At 50.4% G+C, this 20,336-nt stretch overlaps 1 protein-coding gene across 1 annotated transcript in view; it reads left to right on the top strand.

The window, feature by feature from the left end:
• The first annotated feature begins 897 nt into the window (after window positions 1-897).
• The window catches only part of LOC133359640 (E3 ubiquitin-protein ligase TRIM11-like), a 45,245-nt gene continuing 25,806 nt past the window's right edge, over window positions 898-20,336 (top strand). Inside the window, exons 1-5 of the mRNA XM_061578112.1 lie at window positions 898-1,646; window positions 2,149-2,244; window positions 13,638-13,871; window positions 13,994-14,016; window positions 14,343-14,446. Coding sequence (XP_061434096.1) covers window positions 1,089-1,646; window positions 2,149-2,244; window positions 13,638-13,871; window positions 13,994-14,016; window positions 14,343-14,446 — 1,015 coding nt within the window. The 5' untranslated portion in view covers window positions 898-1,088. The remainder of the gene's footprint in view (window positions 1,647-2,148; window positions 2,245-13,637; window positions 13,872-13,993; window positions 14,017-14,342; window positions 14,447-20,336) is intronic.

Raw genomic sequence — 20,336 nt, 5'->3', positions numbered from 1 at the left:
TGAGCAAAGAACGGATCACGAGGGGAGGGGCTGTGGAAAGATGGATGGAGGATGCGTGTACAAGAGCCATGCGTGTACAAGAGCCGTGCGTATGAATGTGAAACAACGCAGGGGAAATAAGCAGTGGGTGCGGCTGTGAATGATTGGGACGGGGATCTGCAGTCTCTGACAAGGTGAGAGTGAGAGACGGCGACATCGCTAGCAGTGGGTAATGGAGGCAGGTAGAGTTGGTGATAGATTCACATTGCTAGCAAAAGGCTCAAGATTCCAGGATGGGTCACGGGAGGCTACAGACAAATTCCATCTCAGATGCCACAATGACATTCAAGTAACTCGTCACGTTGGGGTAATGTCCTGAAGATGGCGTTACAGGACATCATGAGATATCTACAACTACACAAACTCTTTTTAATTTTACCAGGTAAGGCTCACTGCGCTATGTGGCTCTTTGTCAGAAGCGACCTGGCAAATTACAAATGAGAGCGCAATGAAGCGAATTATTTGGAAATTGATTGCAGCCAATTACTCTAAATACTTGATGTTGATTCTGAATGTGGATGGTAAACCGGAGGATCCAGATACAAATTCCCGAGACCAAGGGGAGAGAGAGAAAGACGCAAATATTAAATATAAAGCATCCATAAGGCGAGCGAGATAACATCTCAAAGCCACGGTGGCACCCAATCCATTGTTCTGTCTTATCATAGACACCAACTTGTACGCTGAGCTCTGGAAGGACGAGTTTATCTCTCGATACTCATCTCATTAATAATCCACCGCAGCTGAGGCTTGCCGATTTATATTAACAACACTCATTTCTTTAAATGTATATATTTGTTAAAAAAATATTCCTTTGATACATTTTGTTCGTGTCAAGGTGTGTACTGTAACAATGTTAACCTTGAAGCTGCTGTTTGCACACCAAGGACATGTGTTCACATTCCGAGCAGTGTCTCGTAATGTCAGTGACGACAATGAAAATATTTTAAGTATTTAACTTCCTTCTTCACCGTCGCTATAAGAGAGAGGTCCTGATCCAGCGTATCTCTGAGCCACACAGCGAGCGATCCCAGCAAAGCCCATGAGTCATGGCTAGCGCGAATCCCAGTGAGAGTGTGGACAGTGAGCTGCGCTGCTCCATCTGCCTGGAAACGTTCGTCTGCCCCTCCACGCTGAGCTGCGGACACTCGTTCTGCCTCCGGTGCCTGGAGGCCGCCTGGAAGACGGCGAGCAGCTTCAGCTGCCCGCAGTGCCGAGCGACTTTCCCTGTGCGACCCCAGCTGAGGAGGAACGTGGCCCTCGCCAACCTGGTGGAGCAGCTCAGAGTTGGAGATGGGATGGCCGCGCCCGTCGTTTGTGACATCTGCGGTGATGGCCACACTCCTGCAGTGAAAACCTGCCTGAGATGCGAGATGTCCTACTGTTTTTCTCACTTTAGGCCTCACCTGGAGAATCCCAGGTTGAGAGACCACGCCGTGGTGGATCCCACTGCGAGCTTTGATGAGCGAAGATGCCCTGAGCACAGCGAGGAGCTGAAATTCTACTGCAAAGTGGACAGCAGCCTGGTCTGCTCAACTTGCACCACCGCAGGAAAACACACAGGGCACAAAGTCCTGACGCTGAAGGACGAGCACGAGACACGGAAGGTCAGGCCCTCAGAGTGAGACACCGTAACACGATCTGACCAATTCTGTCACTCGGCTACACAACATCTGATGAAATTTTTTTTATTGTGTTTTCATGCTCTCCCTTTTGAATCTGTTTCTCTGCCTGTGAAGATAATCTTCGGGTTTGCATTTCAGGAAAGCACCTCAGAATGTATTGAATCCTTGGCCTTCCTTAAACATAATTGCCGAATAAAGTAATTAAGTGGACATAGATTTGAGACTGATATCACAGCCACCTGATAATCAATTCTATTAGATTTATCTTATAAACTAGACAGCTGTGGTCACATGGGCCCATGTTTCCGACTCGGTATGGACACCAAGCCAGCACCTCTCCCACCGGGTGCTGCTTCAACAAGGCATCAGCTTGAGGAGATGAGGGCCTTCACTGTGGAGGGGTCCGTGTGGAGGGAAGGGCGGTGTGAGGGGTGGCTCAGGGGGCTGGATAATCCCCCTGGTGACGTCTCGTCTCTCATTACAGACGCGCGTAGGGGAGGAGACGCGAGCGGTGGACAAGAAGAGGAAGGAGGCGGAGGAGTCCGTGAAGCGGATGGAGACTGCTCGCAAGAAGGCCCAGGTACCATGTCCGGGCCTGGCTCTTTGACCCCGTGACCTCCACCCAGTGTGGAAGTCGTGGAGGTCAAAATTAATTCAAGCGAACTTCGTGCAGCTTCATAACTTTGACTCATCTTACTATAACCAAATCATTCACTTTCAAACTCAACATTAACTACAAGGGGGTTGCACATTTACCGCATTCGATAACCGCATCAGTGAGTCAGCCGCGAGGTCGGGTTGCTCGGCATTCCGTCTTTCACTCTTGTGGCAAAAAAAAACAAATGTGGAAAGTGCCACAGATTGTTGGGGTCGAGCTGTGGTGCAGCTGTTGCGCTGCACGGGAGGTCGCGCACCAGCATGGATGCAGAGGCACGAACACCGCACAGCTGCACCTCGCGCCGTCCCTAATCACGTCACCGGAGTTTATTTAAATGACAACTATTTTTATTTTACCAGGTAAGGCCCCACTGAGCTATGTAGCTTTTTCATAAGCGACCCTTGCTGTCACAAACAATAGCAGCTCATTCTAGATTTGAAGCTTTCGTGACTGCAAGGATTCATACTCTTCGGTTTGTTTGTTTTTCCGGTAAAGTCACGTAGATAAAAAAATATATATATTATTACTAATTTTTTTACTTACGTGACTTTACCGAAAAAAAACCTAAGAGTATAAAAGCAGCTCAGCAAAGTGGCTGGCATCATCACCATCACCTGAAAATATAGCAGCAGACCAATAGATATACATAGAGACCCATAGAGATACATAGGGACAAAAAGTGATATATATGGACACATAGAGATACATAGAGACCCATAGACTGAACTATTTTCATTTTCTTGACATACAGTTTTCATGACTTCAGGAATTCTTATTCTTTGGGTCTTTCGGTAAAGTCACGTAGGTAAAAAATGAAATTAAAATGAATAAAAATAAAACAATAAAAATCACGACGTTTCGGAGGCAACACAAGTCTCCGTCATCAGGTGGGACCGTCACAGCCAGATTTTCTGCATCAAGTGAAGGCGGGATTCAAGATGTAAGCTCTTAAGTGCCAGTTAATGGGGGAGGGAGGGGAGGGGCTTATCAGAATGTGTTAGCCAATGAATGGAACGTATCGGGAGGGGGGGCGGGGCTAACAGAGGGACAAGGTAGTCGTGGTCAACGACGTGTTTATGCGCAAATCACTGTGGATGTGCACAATAGAAAAGGAAAACGAAAATGCCTATGTTTATACCAGTGTTGGCTGCCAATAAAGAGAGTACTGTTAAACGTTAGGGATGTAAATACTCGGTAAAGTAAAATAGTGCCTGTCAGATAAGATGGTCCAAAAATGTGTAATTAAATCTTTTTTGTATGGTTGATAACATCTTTCCAATGATTACTAAGTTTGTACCCATCATCACGGTTGAAATTATGTCTGTGTTTGTATATCTGAATGGCTTCGTGTACAAACCTTTGATGGTAGCCAGAGGGTTTGCAGAGCACCTTAGTCTCGGAGAAAACAATCTCATGAGAGCCCACCGCGTTGTAGCAATGATCGGCAACGGCGGAAGACTCAATTTTGCCGTGTTTCAAATCTGATTTGTGCTCGCGGACACGATCAGAGACATGACGTTTCGTTTCCCCAATGTAACAGTCACCACAGCTGCAACTCAGTTTATAGACTCCAGGGTATTGCAAGTCAGGGATGACATCCTTCACAGATGGAATTAGATCACGGATTTTATGTACTGTACTGAATCGGACTTGGATCTTATGTTTGTTTAGAATTTTGGAGATCTTTTTGGTCACGCCTGCTATGTATGGTAACGTGACAGTTTTGATCAGAGTTTCAAGTGGCTGTTTCTGTATGGTGGGAGAAACAGCTTGGCGGATGGTGCGTTCAGAGTATCCGTTCATCCTGAAGACCCGATGTACATGTCTCAATTCACTGGCCAGGTGGTGTTGGTCAGAAATGCCATGAGCTCTGTGGTATAGCGTTTTGATGAGTGAATTCTTTTGAGATGGGTGGTGGTGGGAATCCGGTTTCAAGTAGGAATCTGTGTGGGTGGATTTCCTGTAGACAGAATGTCCCAAGGATCCGTCAGGTCTCCTCTCAAACAGAATATCTAAGAATGGTAGTTTGCCATCTTTCTCCACTTTTATTAATTTTAATTTCATTTTTTACCTACGTGACTTTACTGAAAGAACTAAGAGTATGAATCCTTGCAGTCACGAAAACTTCAAATCTAGAATCCTTAAAAAAAAAAATTGAAAAACAACGGGATTTATTTTTAAGTGCACTTAAAAGTAAATAACTCGATTGGATGGGAAGTGGAAGACATCTTGATGACAAGAGACACGTCGCGCCTGCTTCTTGGGCGAGGCGATTCCAGAGTTTAGGGACCGCGGAGTTTTTGAGCTACTCAAATATATATTTAAATATTAAGCCGTCCATACAAAATGTGAATTGCTTTAAAAGAGTCAATTAATTTATTAATTGATAATGGCATGCATTGTCACCGGATCTGAGTAAGTGTGCAAAATTTGGAATTGATTGGACAACAGGAAGTAGACAAAATTTTGATTTCAAGATTTGACCAAGACAAACATAGGAGTCAAGTTAATTAAAACCGTATAAAAATACTAAATATATCACGACTTTTCGATCACAACACAAGCAATTATCATCAGCTAAGGCCCCACTGTGCCATTTAACTCTTTTGCAGAATGAACCTGAATATCACAAATGATAGCTCAATGAAATGGCCTATACAGGTGTAGGGGCTCTGCGAGCCACCCTCACGCACACGCACCACGCAAACACGACGTCACCCGGACCAAGGCGTGCCAGACGGGAATGTGTATTGGAGATGGGTTAAAGGGCGCTGTGGGACAGGTGTTCGAGGTTGGTTGTGGAACGAGGGTTGCTGTGCATTGGTGAATTAAAGAAGTGCTTCAAACCATTCTCGAGTCCTCTTAATCTGGTGGCAGTGGTGGGATGTCTCGCCTCACCCGAAGCAAGAACCCAAGGGGGGAGACACAGCAAGAAGCTGCTCTGGGTGTCCAGGACGAGATCTGCTCCGAAACGGTACGGACAAGTCGGGATTTGTCTCCCGGCTCATCGACGAGTTCCGTCGCAGCTGCTTCGCCCGTGTGGCCACCTTCCTCCATTAATCCATCGGTGCAGACACAGCGCCGTCGCCGCCACAGATCATCCTCGAGGGATCGGAGGATGGATCTGCTGCTGGAGGCAGTCACCGCGCTGCTTAGCCGGCTGGGTCCTGAGCTCGAACGGGCGTGGGGAACCTCAGCCGCAACACCTCCTCAAGGAGGAACCGGGGGTGTCGGTCAGCCTTCCTAACCAGGCACTTCGCAGCGTCTCTCCGGGGATGGAGCAGCATCAATGATGCCGCCGACCGTGCGTCCCGCGTGGGACCTGGGAGAACACTCGAGTCGGTCCTCCCGAGATTCTCTGACAGCAGTGGCAACCGGGGGCGAGATTCAGCCGGAACCTCAGACGAGGCAGCCCGCGGAGGATGGATCAGGATGCAGCCGCCAGATGGGCGCGATACAGAAGTTTGCGCCCAGAACGGGAGAATGGCGCGCTTTCGTCCGCCGGTTTGAGACGGCCGCCCGGGCAATGAGGTGGACGGAGGAGCAAGCCCTGACGATGCTGCCCACCATGTTGGATGACCCCGCGCTGGTGGTGTTCGACCGGATTCCGGCTGAAAAACGAGGAACCCTGCAGGGTGTCTACAAGGAGATAGCTGACATGTTCGATCCTCCGTCCAGAGTGCGCCAGAGGTTTCAAGACCGCCAGTGCGAAGCATCCGAATCGTTCCTGGTCTTCAGGCCGGAACTGTTGGCGATGGCAGAAGCCGCATTCCCGCGGCTCAACGAGCTGGCCCTGGACTCGCTGGTGGCAGAGTGGCTCCTTGCCATGGCACGAAAGGTGGGAGCGATGCTGCCGGTGGTGGAGGAGGAAGTCCGCACCTCGCTATGGGTCGCACGCCATCTCTGCACTCACGAGGAGATGGCGGGACCTGTGCGAGCTGTGGCACACGTCGCATCTGATCGCGGTGACGTCGAGGAGCGGCCACGGCCTCCAACTTGACACACGCCGCTGGCGGAGGAGGATGAGGGAGAGACGTTGGTGGCCCTGCGGCAGTCCCCAAGGATTCCGCGGGAAGCGGGTCAACGACGACATCATCTGCCACCGCTGCGGCCCGGAGGGAAACATCGCCCGCGGATGCCGCAGCAGGACGAGTGTGCCGGGGACGACCAGCCAGGATCGTCAGCCTGGGTCCGCGGCCGTTCCGACTCAGGCGAATGCTGACACCTCGAACACCCGGCCGGAACCATACACGCCATGTTCACCCCATCACGCATCTCATCACTCGGGGGCATAGGCTAGGATTCCCACTGACGGTCCGGGCCCGTGGCCGGACATGGTTAAAAAGTGGCATCGGTTGGCCAGAAGGGTGGTGGCAGCCACGGGGGGGACGTCCGTGTTGGTAAGCTCAGTGGAAGGGGTTAGCGTCCGCGTGTTGGTCAACATGGGTGCATCGGCCAGCATCATATCCCTGCGTATCTTTGACTTGTTACCGGAGGGGCAGCGTCGTCTCGCTCCGGTGCAGGCCAGATACATAGCCACAAATGGGGGAAGTATGGGGATAGTGGGCCAAGTGGTAGTGCCGCTCACGGTTCCCTGCTTGCTGGGCACGGACCTGTTGGGGCTCATGCCCCTTTGCATTCTAACGGACGAAGGCTACGTCGAGACCCCGTCGGGGGTCGCTTATATTTCTTGCGCCCAGACGGGGAACCGAAGCAGCTTCCATGAGTTTAGGTGCTGGTCAGGACTACGGTCTCGATCCCGCCTGGTGCGCAGGTCTTGGTGCCGCTCCGATATCGCACCCTGCTCATCACTTCCCGGTCGGATGCGCCGCTCATTGTCTCCGCAGTGTCGTCGGTGGTGGGTCGCCATTGTTTAGCAGCAGCTGACACGCTCGTGCACAGGAATCAGCCTCTGTTCATGTAGGTCCTCAACACGGCCGACACCCCCGTAACAATTCAGGAAGGGACCTGCATTCGAACCCTGTGGCGCACACTATCAACAATGTGCAATTGGACGACCCGTCAGTCGGCGCAGAGGACACGGCATGGATAGACGCGCTCTTGGCACAGAACACCGATCTGTCGGCAAGGGAATCGGGGGAGCTCAGAACCTTGTTGAGGGACTTCGCAGACGTGTTCAGTCAGGGTCCCTACGGTGTTGGTCGCATGACGCTCATGGAGCACCACATCAAAACGGGCGATGCGCCACCCATTCGGCAGAACTCCTACAGGATGGGTCCTAGGGAGAAGGAGAATGTGCGGCAGGCAGTGCAGGAGATGATGGAGGCAGACATCATATCGCCATCGACGAGTCCGTGGAGGGCACCGGTTGTATTGGTTAAGAAATCGGACAGATCCTTGCGTTTTTGCGTAGACTTCAGGCGGCTGAACAAAGTTACCTGGGCAGATGCCTACCCACTCCAACGCATAGACGACTCATTGGATGCCCTGGCAGGAGCAAACATTTTCTCCACATTAGACCTTTTGGCAGGATTCTGGCAGCTAACACTAGATGCCGAATCGAGACCGAAAACGGCTTTCAGAATGCCTCAAGGTCTCTTCATTTCAACTGTTTGCCGATGGGTTTACAGACGGCTCCCGCCACTTTCCAGCGATTGATGGAGCCTGTGCTCGCTGGATTGCAGTGGGAGTCGTGCCTCATCTATCTCGACGATGTGATCGTGTTTGCTCGCACATTCGAGAACACTTAACCCGGTTGCGACAGGTGTTTTCGAAAATCCGGGACGCCAAGCTCAAATTTAAACCCTCAAGTGCTATTTGGTTCACTCCTTCGTTAAATACCTGGGGCATGTCGTAAATGCGTCGGGGATTGCAACAGATCCCGACAAAACAGCGTGCGTCCATCATTGGCCAACACCCACGTCCATGCCTGAAGTCCGCAAATTCGTAGGGTTTGTTTCTTATTACCGCCGTTTCGTCAAGAACTTTGCAACTATCGCTAAGCCCTTGTATGCGCTCACGACAAGGGGACCGTTGTTTCATTGGGGCCAGCAAGAGACCGACGCGTTCTTGACACTGCGCCAGTGGTTGACAGAAACGCCGCCCCTGGCATACCCCGATTTTTTGAGTCCCTTCTTGCTGGACACGAATGCGAGCGACGTGGGCATCGGGGCCGTTCTCTCCCAGATTCACGAGGGGAGAGAGATTGTCATTGCCTATGGAAGTCGCGTCTTGTCGCAGGTCGAGCAGTGATATTGCATCACACGCCGTGGGCTGCTAATTCACTGTTCGGCCGGATCATGTGGCATTGCAGTACCGGTCAGATGGCCCGATGGTTGGAGCGGCTGCAAGAGTATACATCGAGTGGTGCACTGGAAAGGAGTCAGGTATACGAACGCCGATGCTTTGTCCAGACTCGCAGCCCCTGAGAAGTGCGCTTGCAGCGACGGATCCGCGCACTGTAGACCGCCGGCCGTGGCGCAACCCGAGATCGTGGCGCCGGTTTCCACCCGGGACACGGACCTGCTGGGGCCGACGGTATCACTGGATAGCGACTTGGGGCTCAACATGTGGGAATGGAGGAAACAGCAGCAGGCAGACGCATCTTTGGCACCGTTTTGCCGGCTGGCAGAGACGGCACGTGCTGACGATCTCCCCACGTCAGGGAAGTTTATCCTCATGTGGGAGGGGTTGTTGATGCGCTGGGACACGACGGTGAACCGTAAAGTTCTGGTGGTGCCCTCTTCCCTGCGGGGTCAGCTTTGCTCCGATGTTCATGTCCGACAGTTGCTCCATCTAGGTAGCCGTAAGACCTAGTCTGTGCTACGCCTACGCTAATTTTGGCTGGGCATGTCCGCCGATATCCGCCGTCGGGTATCGGCGTGCGTGGACTGTGCGCGCAGGAAGCCCCCGCCGGTCGTGCAAACCACTCCCCTGCAGTCAATTAAAGTTTCCCGGGTAAACGAGCTCGTGGGCCTCGATATCTTGGGCCCCTTCCCCGCCACCCCTCGAGGGTGTACAGTGAGGGAAAAAAGTATTGATTCCCTGCTGATTTTGTACGTTTGCCCACTGACAAAGAAATTATCAGTCTATAATTTTAATGGTAGATTTATTTGAACAATGAGAGACAGAATAACAACAAAAAAATCCAGAAAAACGCATGTCAAAAATGTTCTAAATTGATTTGCATTTTAATGAGGGAAATAAGTATTTGATCCCTCTGCAAAACATGACTTAGTACTTGGTGCCAAAACCCTTGTTGGCAATCACAGAGGTCAGACGTTTCTTGTAGTTGGCCACCAGGTTTGCACACATATCAGGAGGGATTTTGTCCCACTCCTCTTTGCAGATCTTCTCCAAGTCATTAAGGTTTCGAGGCTGACGTTTGGCAACTCGAACCTTCAGCTCCCTCCACAGATTTTCTATGGGATTAAGGTCTGGAGACTGGCTAGGCCACTCCAGGACCTTAATGTGGTTCTTCTTGAGCCACTCCTTTGTTGCCTTGGCCGTGTGTTTTGGGTCATTGTCATGCTGGAATACCCATCCATGACCCATTTTCAATGTCCTGGCTGAGGGAAGGAGGTTCTCACCCAAGATTTGATGGTACATGGCCCCGTCCATCGTCCCTATGATGCGGTGAAGTTGTCCTGTCCCCTTAGCAGAAAAACACCCCCAAAGCATAATGTTTCCACCTCCATGTTTGACGGTGGGGATGGTGTTCTTGGGGTCATAGGCAGCATTCCTCCTCCTCCAAACACGGCGAGTTGAGTTGATGCCAAAGAGCTCCATTTTGGTCTCATCTGACCACAACACTTTCACCCAGTTGTCCTCTGAATCATTCAGATGTTCATTGGCAAATTTCAGACGGGCGTGTATATGTGCTTTCTTGAGCAGGGGGACCTTGTGGGCGCTGCAGGATTTCAGTCCTTCACGGCGTAGTGTGGTACCAACTGTTTTCTTGGTGAATATGGTCCCAGCTGCCTTGAGATCATTGACAAGATCCTCCCGTGTAGTTCTGGGCTGATTCCTCACCGTTCTCCTGATCATTGCAACTCTACGAGGTGAGATCTTGCATGGAGCCCCAGGCCGAGCGAGATTGACAGTTATTTTGTGTTTCTTCCATTTGCGAATAATTGCACCAAATGTTGTCACCTTCTCACCAAGCTGCTTGGCGATGGTCTTGTAGCCCATTCCAGCCTTGTGTAGGTCTACAATCTTGTCCCTGACATCCTTTGAGAGCTCTTTGGTCTTGGCCATGGTGGAGAGTTTGGAATCTAATTGATTGATTGCTTCTGTGAACAGGTGTCTTTTATACAGGTAACAAGCTGAGATTAGGAGCACTCCCTTTAAGAGTGTGCTCCTAATCTCAGCTCGTTACCTGTATTAAAGACACCTTGGAGCCAGAAATCTTTCTGATTGAGAGGGGGTCAAATACTTATTTCCCTCATTAAAATGCAAATCAATTTATAACATTTTTGACATGCTTTTTCTGGATTTTTTTGTTATTCTGTCTCTCACTGTTCAAATAAACCTACCATTAAAATAATAGACTGATACTTTTTTTGTCAGTGGGCAAACGTACAAAATCAGCAGGGGATCAAATACTTTTTCCCTCATTGTAGATACCTACTGGTGGGGATGGAGTACTTTACGCGATGGCCCTTTTGCCTGCCAGTTGCCCGACCAGACGGCGGCGTCCATAACTGACGCCTTTGTAAATGGCTATGTCGCTGACAAGGGAGCTCCAGAGCGGCTGCTGACGGACCAGGGCAGGAACTTTTCATCAAAACTGTGGCAGGAGGTGTTTGACATGCTCGGTGTCAAATAGGTGCGGACGTCCCCTTACCACCCACAAACGGACGGGATGTTAGAACGCTTTAACCGCACCATCTCGGGGATGCTGTGTCACTTGGTCAATGACCAGCAAACGAACTGGGATTTACACATCCCTGTGGTTTTGACGGCCTATCGCTCGGCTCCACATGCATCAACGGGATATTCACCATTTTTCTTGATGTATGGATGCGAGCCGAGCCCTCTAATTGAGGCACAGTTGCGCCCTGTGCCGTCGCGAGCGAGAGATTGGCCAGTCGCGTTCCGCCACTCGCTCAAGTATTTGTGCGATGCTCGCGAGGTGGCCTCGGCAGCATCCACGTCGGCGCAAGCTGTGAATGAACGCTTGCGGGCTAAGCCACCAGTTGCAGATCCCTTTGCAGTGGGTGACCTCCCCGTGGCTGCACTGCCCGCAGGTACCGTTGCGGACGTCAGCGAAGCTGCACCAGCCCTGGCAGGGCCCGGTCACAGTGCTGCAGGTATTGTGACCTCAGTGTGTTTACATTCAGTTGGGAAAGTGTAGGTGGTACGTTCACCCTTCGAGGCTCAAACGTTACGTCGCGGCCGAGCCGCCCCTAACAGCATCATCACCTTCACCACCTTCATCGTCAGTTCGGCCGGGTGGGAAAAGGTTGTCACACTCACGGCCTACTACGCGACCGACTGACAATGCAGACACTATCCATCCTGCGGGACTACAGGTGACCGGAATGCCAGCACGGGTCCCGTCGCCATCAGTGGCTGAAGACACAGCTGCAGCAGAGGACTTGGCCACAGGATGGGGGCCCGTGACCCGCTCACGTTCACGCCGCCTCGTCGCAGCCGTGTACATGGACATTTTTGCAACTCTGTTGTGTTCGGTCGAAGGATCGGATCGTGGGGGAGGTCGGCGACAGAGGCGGCACTCGTGTTAACAAGGAGATGGAGGGCAAATTGTGTTGTGTTTCTTTTGCTTATTGCACTATTTTTTGTTGTTGTTGTTGGATTGCACGCGCCTGGCCGCAGTTGCCTTTGAACGGCCGAGGCATACATTTATTGAGCCGAGGATGGCTTGGTCTCAAGGGAAGGGGGGGGTGATGTAGGGGCTCTGCGAGCCACCCTCACGCACACGCACCACGCAAACACGAAGTCACCAGGACCAAGGCGTGCCAGACGGGAATGTGTATTGGAGATGGGTTAAAGGGCGGAATGTGCGGGACAGGAGTGAGGGGTCAAAGGGCAGTGACGTCACCAGGACCAAGGCGTGCCAGATGGGAATGTGTATTGGAGATGGGTTCAAGGGCGCTGTGGGACGTGTGTTCGAGGTTGGTTGTGGAACGAGGGTTGCTGTGCATTGGTGAATTAAAGAAGTGCATAAAACCATTCTCGACTCCTCTTCACAGGTGGAAATTGATAGCAGCTAAATACTCTTAATACGGAACTCTAAACGCTTGCTTGAACCCTTGAGATACTCTTGGGCTCTGTGGGTTGTGCACAACAGATAAGTAATTCCCTGGATTATAAACCCGAGTCGGACCTGGATTACTTTTATTCTAAATGTGGAGGGAAAAGTCGGAGGACTCGGAGAAAAATCCACATAGACATCAGAGTCGTGGTCGAACCCACGACCCCCTGTACACCAGGCGAGGTAGTTAACATTGCGCCACATCTCGTCGAACCCACGAGGGGCCCCCACCGGACTCTTGAGTGCCGAGCCTCAACATCCACGACCCCAGCGCCCTCTAGGGGAGAAACAAGAAGAGAGCGCTGCCACTCTTGCCCCCTTGGCATGGATCGACTCAGTCCCATGGGCGCCTCGTCACTGGGGCATGATTTACCACTAGGGAATATTATTTCATTATTTTGCTAGGTAAGGCCGACTGAGCTGTGTAGCTCTTTTTAAAAGCGACTTGGCAATCACAAATTATAGATCAACCAAATTTCTGATATCATCATTATAACCTGGAAATGTATAGCAGCAGCAAAATCCATAGAGACCCATATCGATCCATAGACACCCATATACATACTACACCCATAGAGATACCTAGACACCATAGAGACACACAGAAAAACAGAGATATATAGAGACCCCGAGAGAGGCCTAGAGACCTGTAGAGTCCCATAGAGACCCATATAGACCTATAGAGAAGCATATAGACCCATAGACTAAACTGATTTTTATTTTACCAGGAACGGCTCCACTGAGCTACGTAGTTCTTTTTTCAGAAGCGACCTGGCTATTACAAATTATAGCACAACAAAGTTGCTGATTGTAACGTGGAATTTGATACCAGCCAAATACTCTAATCGCGCGACGTTGATCCTAAATGTGGAGGCATAAACAGGGGGACCCGGAAAAAATCGATACCACTACAGAGAGAACAAACTCCAAATATACAGGAGTCAGGATCAGGATCGAACCCCGACCTGCTGTATACCAGGCGATGCTGTCAACATCTCCTAGCCACCACGGCGCCCACACGCATGCACGGAGTCGCCCATGGCTCAGGGAGCCAACCGTGGTCCCCGCGTCTCCGCAGGAGTCGGTGGCCGGGATCAGGGGTCGCATCACGGGCAAGTTCGCCCGCCTAAAGAAGGCTCTGGACGAGGACGAGAGGGAGGCTCTACGTCGCTTGGCCGTGAAGGAGCGAGAGCTGCTGTCCCGGATTGATGAGGACATCGCTCGTCACAAGCGAGAGATCGGCGAGCTCCAGCCGGCGGCCACTCGCCTGCGCACTCTGCAGCACGAGAGGGACTCGCTCGCCTTCCTGCAGGTGGGGCGCGCCTCTGTGGAGACGCCGTTTGGGAGTCCAGAACAACAGAGCGGGCAGTGGCAGAGGGGATTTGTGGTCCAGGGGTAGAGACTTCACTCATGATCTCTCTCTCTCTTCCACAGGGGCACTTGGAGGTGACGCGCAGGTACAGATCCTTAACGTCTCGCGGTCAAACACTCACAACACAGGATGTGTGTGTTAGACACACGGGATGTGTGTGTTAGACACACGGGCTGTGTGTGATAGACACACAGGCTGTGTTTTAGACACAGGGTGTGTTTGTGTGTGTGTTAGACATGCAGGCTGTCTGTGAGACACTGACTGTGTGAGATACTGGCTGTGTGTGAGACACTGGCTGTGTGTGAGACACGGGCTGTGTGTGAGACACGTACTGTGTGTGCTATGGATGCTGAGTGTTCCGATGCTGTGGTTAAACGAGGCTGTGTGTTATGCTGTTGGTGGTTGTCCCAGGAGAGAGATCCCAAAGGAATCTGCACCCCCACCTCCCACTTCATTGGATGTCACCAAGATCCTCTCCCTTGAAAGGGTCGCGAACAGACTCCTGCCTTTCGCTTGTGAGTTCCTCAGTCTTGCACCCGCGTGTCCCACTCTGTTGCACTGCACTTCTGTGCTCCCCATCTTCATCAACATTTTATTGTATTTTACCAGGGAAGGAACCCTCTGAACCATGTCGCTTTTTTTCATAAGCGACCTATCACAATGACAGCTCTACGAATTGGCTCATAACGTGGATATTTATAGTTGCAGCTAATCCTCTGAATGCAAATTGATTCTAATTGTGGAGGGAAAAACGCGAGGAGCCAGGGAGAAATCTACGCAACCACGGGGAGATAGACGCAGACTCTGAAAGAGAGCGACATGGATCAGTGGGCCCTACCTGGTGAAATAAAATTAGTTTAACAGCTTCAATATTTTACTAAACCCTACTGCTGGATACTGGGGCAAGTGCTGTCCGCGATCAGCAGCACCTGTGAAGGCCGGCACGGCACACGAGGGGGTTGGTGACCAGCACCACGCCCGGCCGCCTTTGTCTCCCTCGTGCCGAATGTTCACACATCACACCAGCAAAAGGCAGTGTAGCGTGAACCATTGTTGTACTGTACCTCTACGCTGCTCTGTTCACGATCTCCACCATCGCCAATGCGTACCGACGAGAGCGGTGAAGTATGGTCAGATAACGCCCCCCCCCCCCACAGGACGCGCACAGCGTGGGGAGGCGCTCATCCAGCAGCGGAGTGACACACAATGTCTGTGTGTAGATGTGAGGGTGTGCGAAGCTGCGACACAGAATGTCTGTTTGTGGATGTGAGAGTGTGCGAGGCTGTGACACACAATGTCTGTGTGTGGGTGTGAGAGTTTGCGAGGCTGTGACACACAATGTCTGTGTGTGGATGTGAGAGTGTGCGAGGCTGTGACACACAATGTGTGTGTGTGGATGTGAGAGTGTGCGAGGCTGTGACACACAATGTCTGTGTGTGGGTGTGAGAGTGTGCGAGGCTGTGACACACAATGTCTGTGTGTGGATGTGAGAGTGTGCGAGGCTGTGACACACAATGTCTATGCGTGGATGTGATAGTGTGCGAGGCTGTGACACACAATGTCTGTGTGGGGGTTTGAGAGTTTGCGAGGCTCTGGTGGCTGTGGTACAGGCGTCGTGTTTGTAGAGAGACGCTGTGAGAGTGGCGTTCACATCGTGGTGCTGGCATCGTCACCACTGGTCACTACCACCGCACGCACACCCACGGTCATATGAGTGTGGTATTTTTAAAAATTATTATTTACTAATTATTCACTATTGTGAACACAATTACTAACGAATATGAGTGTCTACACTAATACTAACGAATATTAGTATATGTGCACTAATTCAAACGAATATTAGTAAAGGCAGACTAATTCTAACGAAAATTAGTATAACAACAACCGCCATTCGCCACTAAGTAGCGGTGACGTCACCACAATGCTTGTGCCAGGCTATGTGTACCTTGAGGCAACATGAAGTGTCGAACGCTCGCTGGCAGGAGGTCACGCGGCAGACACAGAAGCCACAGGTCGACTGACTGAGATGACTGGCTGATGTACCACCTGTGCCTCCTACTGTGCACAACTTAATTCTAGATTTGAAGTTTTCGTGACTGCAAGGATCCATACTCTTTGGTTTTTTCGGTAAAGTCACGTAGGTGAAAATAAAATAAAATGAAAAAAACTAAATTAAATCACGAAGTTTCGGAGGCAACACAAGCTTCCGTCTTCAGGTGCAACTGATACAGCAAAATTACTGTAGTGAGTAGAGAGAGCTATTAGAGACACGCGATTATATAGGGTAAGAAGGAGGGAGGAGTCAGGGAGGACCGCGGGGTAGGGGGGCGCCGTGTGGAGTCGGGGGGGGGGGGATGAGCTGAGTTAAGCTGATTAATAACATCATTTTTATGATGCAGGGGATGGCTGGCGTGTGAACACGGGGGCGGAAGTTAAGCTGATTAATAGGAAAGCTGAGTTAAGCCGATTAATTACATCATTTTTTATGATGCAGGGGAGGGTGAGCATTGGGGTACGTGGATTAGAGAGGCTCCTGGGCCTAATGCTCATTTACCACGGATGGGTGGGGGGAGAGTGGGATGGGGGGACAATTTTACATGATTGAAACACTGTACATCTAATTTCCAAGTGATGGTAGTGTGTAAGGCTGGGAGTAAAAGACTGGAGATATGGATATGAATATAAACTCTAAGGCAGCTAAAGTTTAACTTGGTTAATGACATCCTTCCAATTATTGCTCAACTTGAATCCATCCTCTCGGTTGAAGTTATGTCTATATTTGTATATCTGGATGGCTTCATGGACAAATCTTTGGTAGTATCCAGATGGCTTGCAGAGTACTTTGGTATCGGTTAAAACAATATCATGAGAACCCACCGTGTTGTAACAATGGTCAGCCACGGCAGAATAATTCGTCCTACCGTGTTTCAAATTTGACTTGTGCTCGCGAATGCGGTCAGATACATGTCGTTTCGTTTCCCCGATATAACAATTACCACAAATGCAACTCAGTTTGTAGACACAAGGGTACTGTAAGTCAGGAATGACATCCTTTACGGATGGGATCAGATCTCGGATCTTGTTTACTGTACTGAATCGGACCTGGATCGTGTGTTTGTCCAGAATTTTGGAAATATTTTTGGTGACGCCTGCTATGTATCGCCACGTAATGATTTTGATCGGAGTCTCAGGGGGTTGTTTCTCCACGGTGGGAGAAACAGCTTGGTGGATAGCACGGTTCGAGTATCCGTTCATCTTAAGAGCCATGTGTACATGTGTTGAGGAGTGGAGTGCTGACGTCAGGTCACACTCGCCTCGGGGGGAATGCCGTCAAGGAAAAGTGACGTCATGCCCCCCGGGGTATTTGAGGGGAGACCCGTGACGTAGACGGGGTCTTCGCGGTGATCCAAGAGAGTGAGTGTTAGGGGAGTAGGGGGCTCCGGGATAGAGGGTTTGAGAGCCAGGCTAAAGGGCTGCTAAACCCGGCTGGCCGAGTTGGATGAACCCACGGTCAGTGCTGTGGGAAGGGCCTGATAGCCTGGTAGGGTGTAGGGAACTCCCAGTACCCTTCCCCTGGGGAGATTAGTTAATAACTCTGTGTTAACCCCTTCCCCCGAGTTAGGCGCAAGCCCTTAAATAAAGAGTTGGGGGTCAGCCCCTACACGACTGGCTTCAGCGTCCTTCTTACCACACAACACATGTTCTAATTCACTGGCCAGGTGGTGTTGGTCAGAGATGCAGTGGGCCCTATGGTGTAGTGTTTTGATTAAGGAATTCTTTTGTGCCGGATGGTGGTGAGAATCAGGCTTCAGATAGGAATCTGTGTGGGTGGCCTTCCTGTAGACAGAATGTCCCAAATAGCCATTGGACCTCCTCGCAAACAGAACATCCAAGAATGGTAGCTTGCCATCCTTCTCCACTTCCATGGTGAATTTGATGGATGGATGTATGGAGTTAATGTGGTCGAGAAATTGGTTCAATGCTGGTAGGCCATGTGGCCAAATGACGAAAGTGTCATCCACATATATTTTCCACAGGGAAGGACGCAGGGTGGATGTCTGGATGGCGTCTGTTTCAAATTTCTCCATGAAAACATTGGCTATCACTGGTGACAAGGGGGAACCCATAGGGGTACCCTCATTTTGTTTGTAGAAGCTACCATTCCAGGTGAAGTACGTGTTGGTGAGGCAGTGCCTAACCAGTGCAGGGACATCAGGGTTCAGTCCATGTTGCACTAAGTCTTCAATTATTGCTATGGTGTCAGGCACAGGAACCTTGGTGAATAGAGAGACCACATCAAAGCTGACGAGGACATCATCAGGGGACAGTGAAATGTCCTTGATTAGAGAGACCAAGTGAGTTGAATTAAGTACTGCTGAAGTGGTCTTGCCAGTTAAGGGAAGCAGAGTATCCGATAGAAAACGGGCTAGTATGTAGGTAGGTGAGTTGATCGTGGACATGATGGGCCGTAGTGGGGTACCTTTATGGATCTTGGGAAGACTATAAAATCTGGGTGGTCTAGCAGCCGAGGGTTTTAGGGAGAGCCGTTTGACTGGTTCGAATAGGTAAGTCGAACTGGCAATGATCTTGTTGGTTTCAGTAGTTAGGCTGTTAGTCGGATCTCTATTGATTTTGGAGTAGCTGCCAGGTCCCTGCATTTTGTTGACAGTGGCATTGCCCTTGTCGGCCGAGAGGATGACTATGTCATACCTCTTTTTCAAATTTGCGAGTTCAGAGCGCTCGTTTTAGCAGATGTTGCTAATGGGTTTCCTAGCATTTTTTAAAATAGTGGCAATTTAACCAAGTTAAACTTTAGCTGCCTTATAGTTTATATTCATATCCATATCTCCAGTCTTTTACTCCCAGCCTTACACACTACAATCACGAGGAAATTTGACGTACAGTGTTTCAATCGTGTAAAATTGACCCCCCCCCCACTCACCCCCGCCCCCACCCCATCCATGGTACATGAGCATTAGGCCCATGTGCCTCTCTAATCCCCCTACCCCAATACTCACCCTCCCCTGCATCATAAAAAAGGATGTTATTAATCAGCTTAACTCAGCTTATCCCCCCACTCCACACGGCGCCCCCCTACCCCGCGGTCCTCCCTGACTCCTCCCTCCTTACCCTTAATAATCGCGTGTCTCTAATAGCTCTCTCCACTCACTACAGTAAATTTGCTGTATCAGTTCCACCTGAAGACGGAAGCTTGTGTTGCCTCTGAAACGTCGTGATTTAATTTAGTTGTTTTCATTTCTTTTTTATTTTCACCAACGTGACTTTACTGAAAAAACCAAAGAGTGTGCACAACTTGCTCTGCTGTAGCCACCCGGCGCTCCGGTCGTTGTTGTGAGCGTCGCTCCTCCGCCCTCCGTTGTTGTTGGAGGGCGACTGTCTCCAACTGCCCAGTAGCGTCCTTCACGAGCCACCTCCACAGAGTCCGATCTTGACACCGCTGGTACCAGTCATCGGCAAGTCCACTCAGCTCCACATCCTCCTGTACCATATCACTCCATCTCTTCTCTAGCTCGTGCCGCGCCCGTTTAGCCCCCTCGATCCGGACGAACAAAAGCTGTCTAGGCATGTGGTGGCTGGGCATGCGGGCTACATGACCCAGCCACATATTAGTATGTGTACACTAATACTAACGAATATTAGTATATGCACACTAATACTGATTAATATTAGTATGTGTACACTAATGCTAACAAATATTAGGATATGCACACTCATACTAACAAATATTAGTATGTGTACACTAATACTAACGAATATTAGTATGTGTACACTAATACTAACGAATATTAGTATGTGTACACTTATACTAACGAATATTAGTATGTGTACACTAAAACTAACGAATATTAGTTTGTGTACACTAATACTAACGAATATTAGTATGTATACACTAATATGCATTCGTCATACGCGTGATGATCACAGCATTACAATTCAACGTATCACGTACTGCGGTATGACAACAGCAAAACAACAGACAACACAACACCAGCGTGTGTGTGCGTACACGCCACGTGTGTGTGTGTGCGTACACGCCACGTGTGTGTGTGTGCGTACACGTCACGTGTGTGTGTGTGTGCGTACACGCCACGTGTGTGTGTGTGTGCGTACACGTCACGTGTGTGTGTGTGTGCGTACACGTCACGAGTGTGTGCGTACACGTCACGAGTGTCTGTGTGCGTACACGCCACAAGTGTGTGTGTGCGTACACGCCACGTGTGTGTGTGTGTGTGCGTACACGCCACGGGTGTGTGTGTGTGCGTACACGCCACGGGTGTGTGTGTGTGTGTGCGTACACGCCACGGGTGTGTGTGTGTGTGTGTGTGCGTACACGCCACGGGTGTGTGTGTGCGTACACGCCACGTGTGTGTGTGCGTACACGCC

The sequence above is a fragment of the Lethenteron reissneri genome, chromosome 65, assembly GCF_015708825.2.
Source record: "Lethenteron reissneri isolate LAM-NWPU_2019-01 chromosome 65, ASM1570882v1, whole genome shotgun sequence".
In the NCBI taxonomy this organism is placed as follows: Eukaryota; Metazoa; Chordata; class Hyperoartia; order Petromyzontiformes; family Petromyzontidae; genus Lethenteron; species Lethenteron reissneri.
Note: the sequence above shows the minus strand (reverse complement) of the source record. Positions and strands in the feature narration are given on the sequence as shown.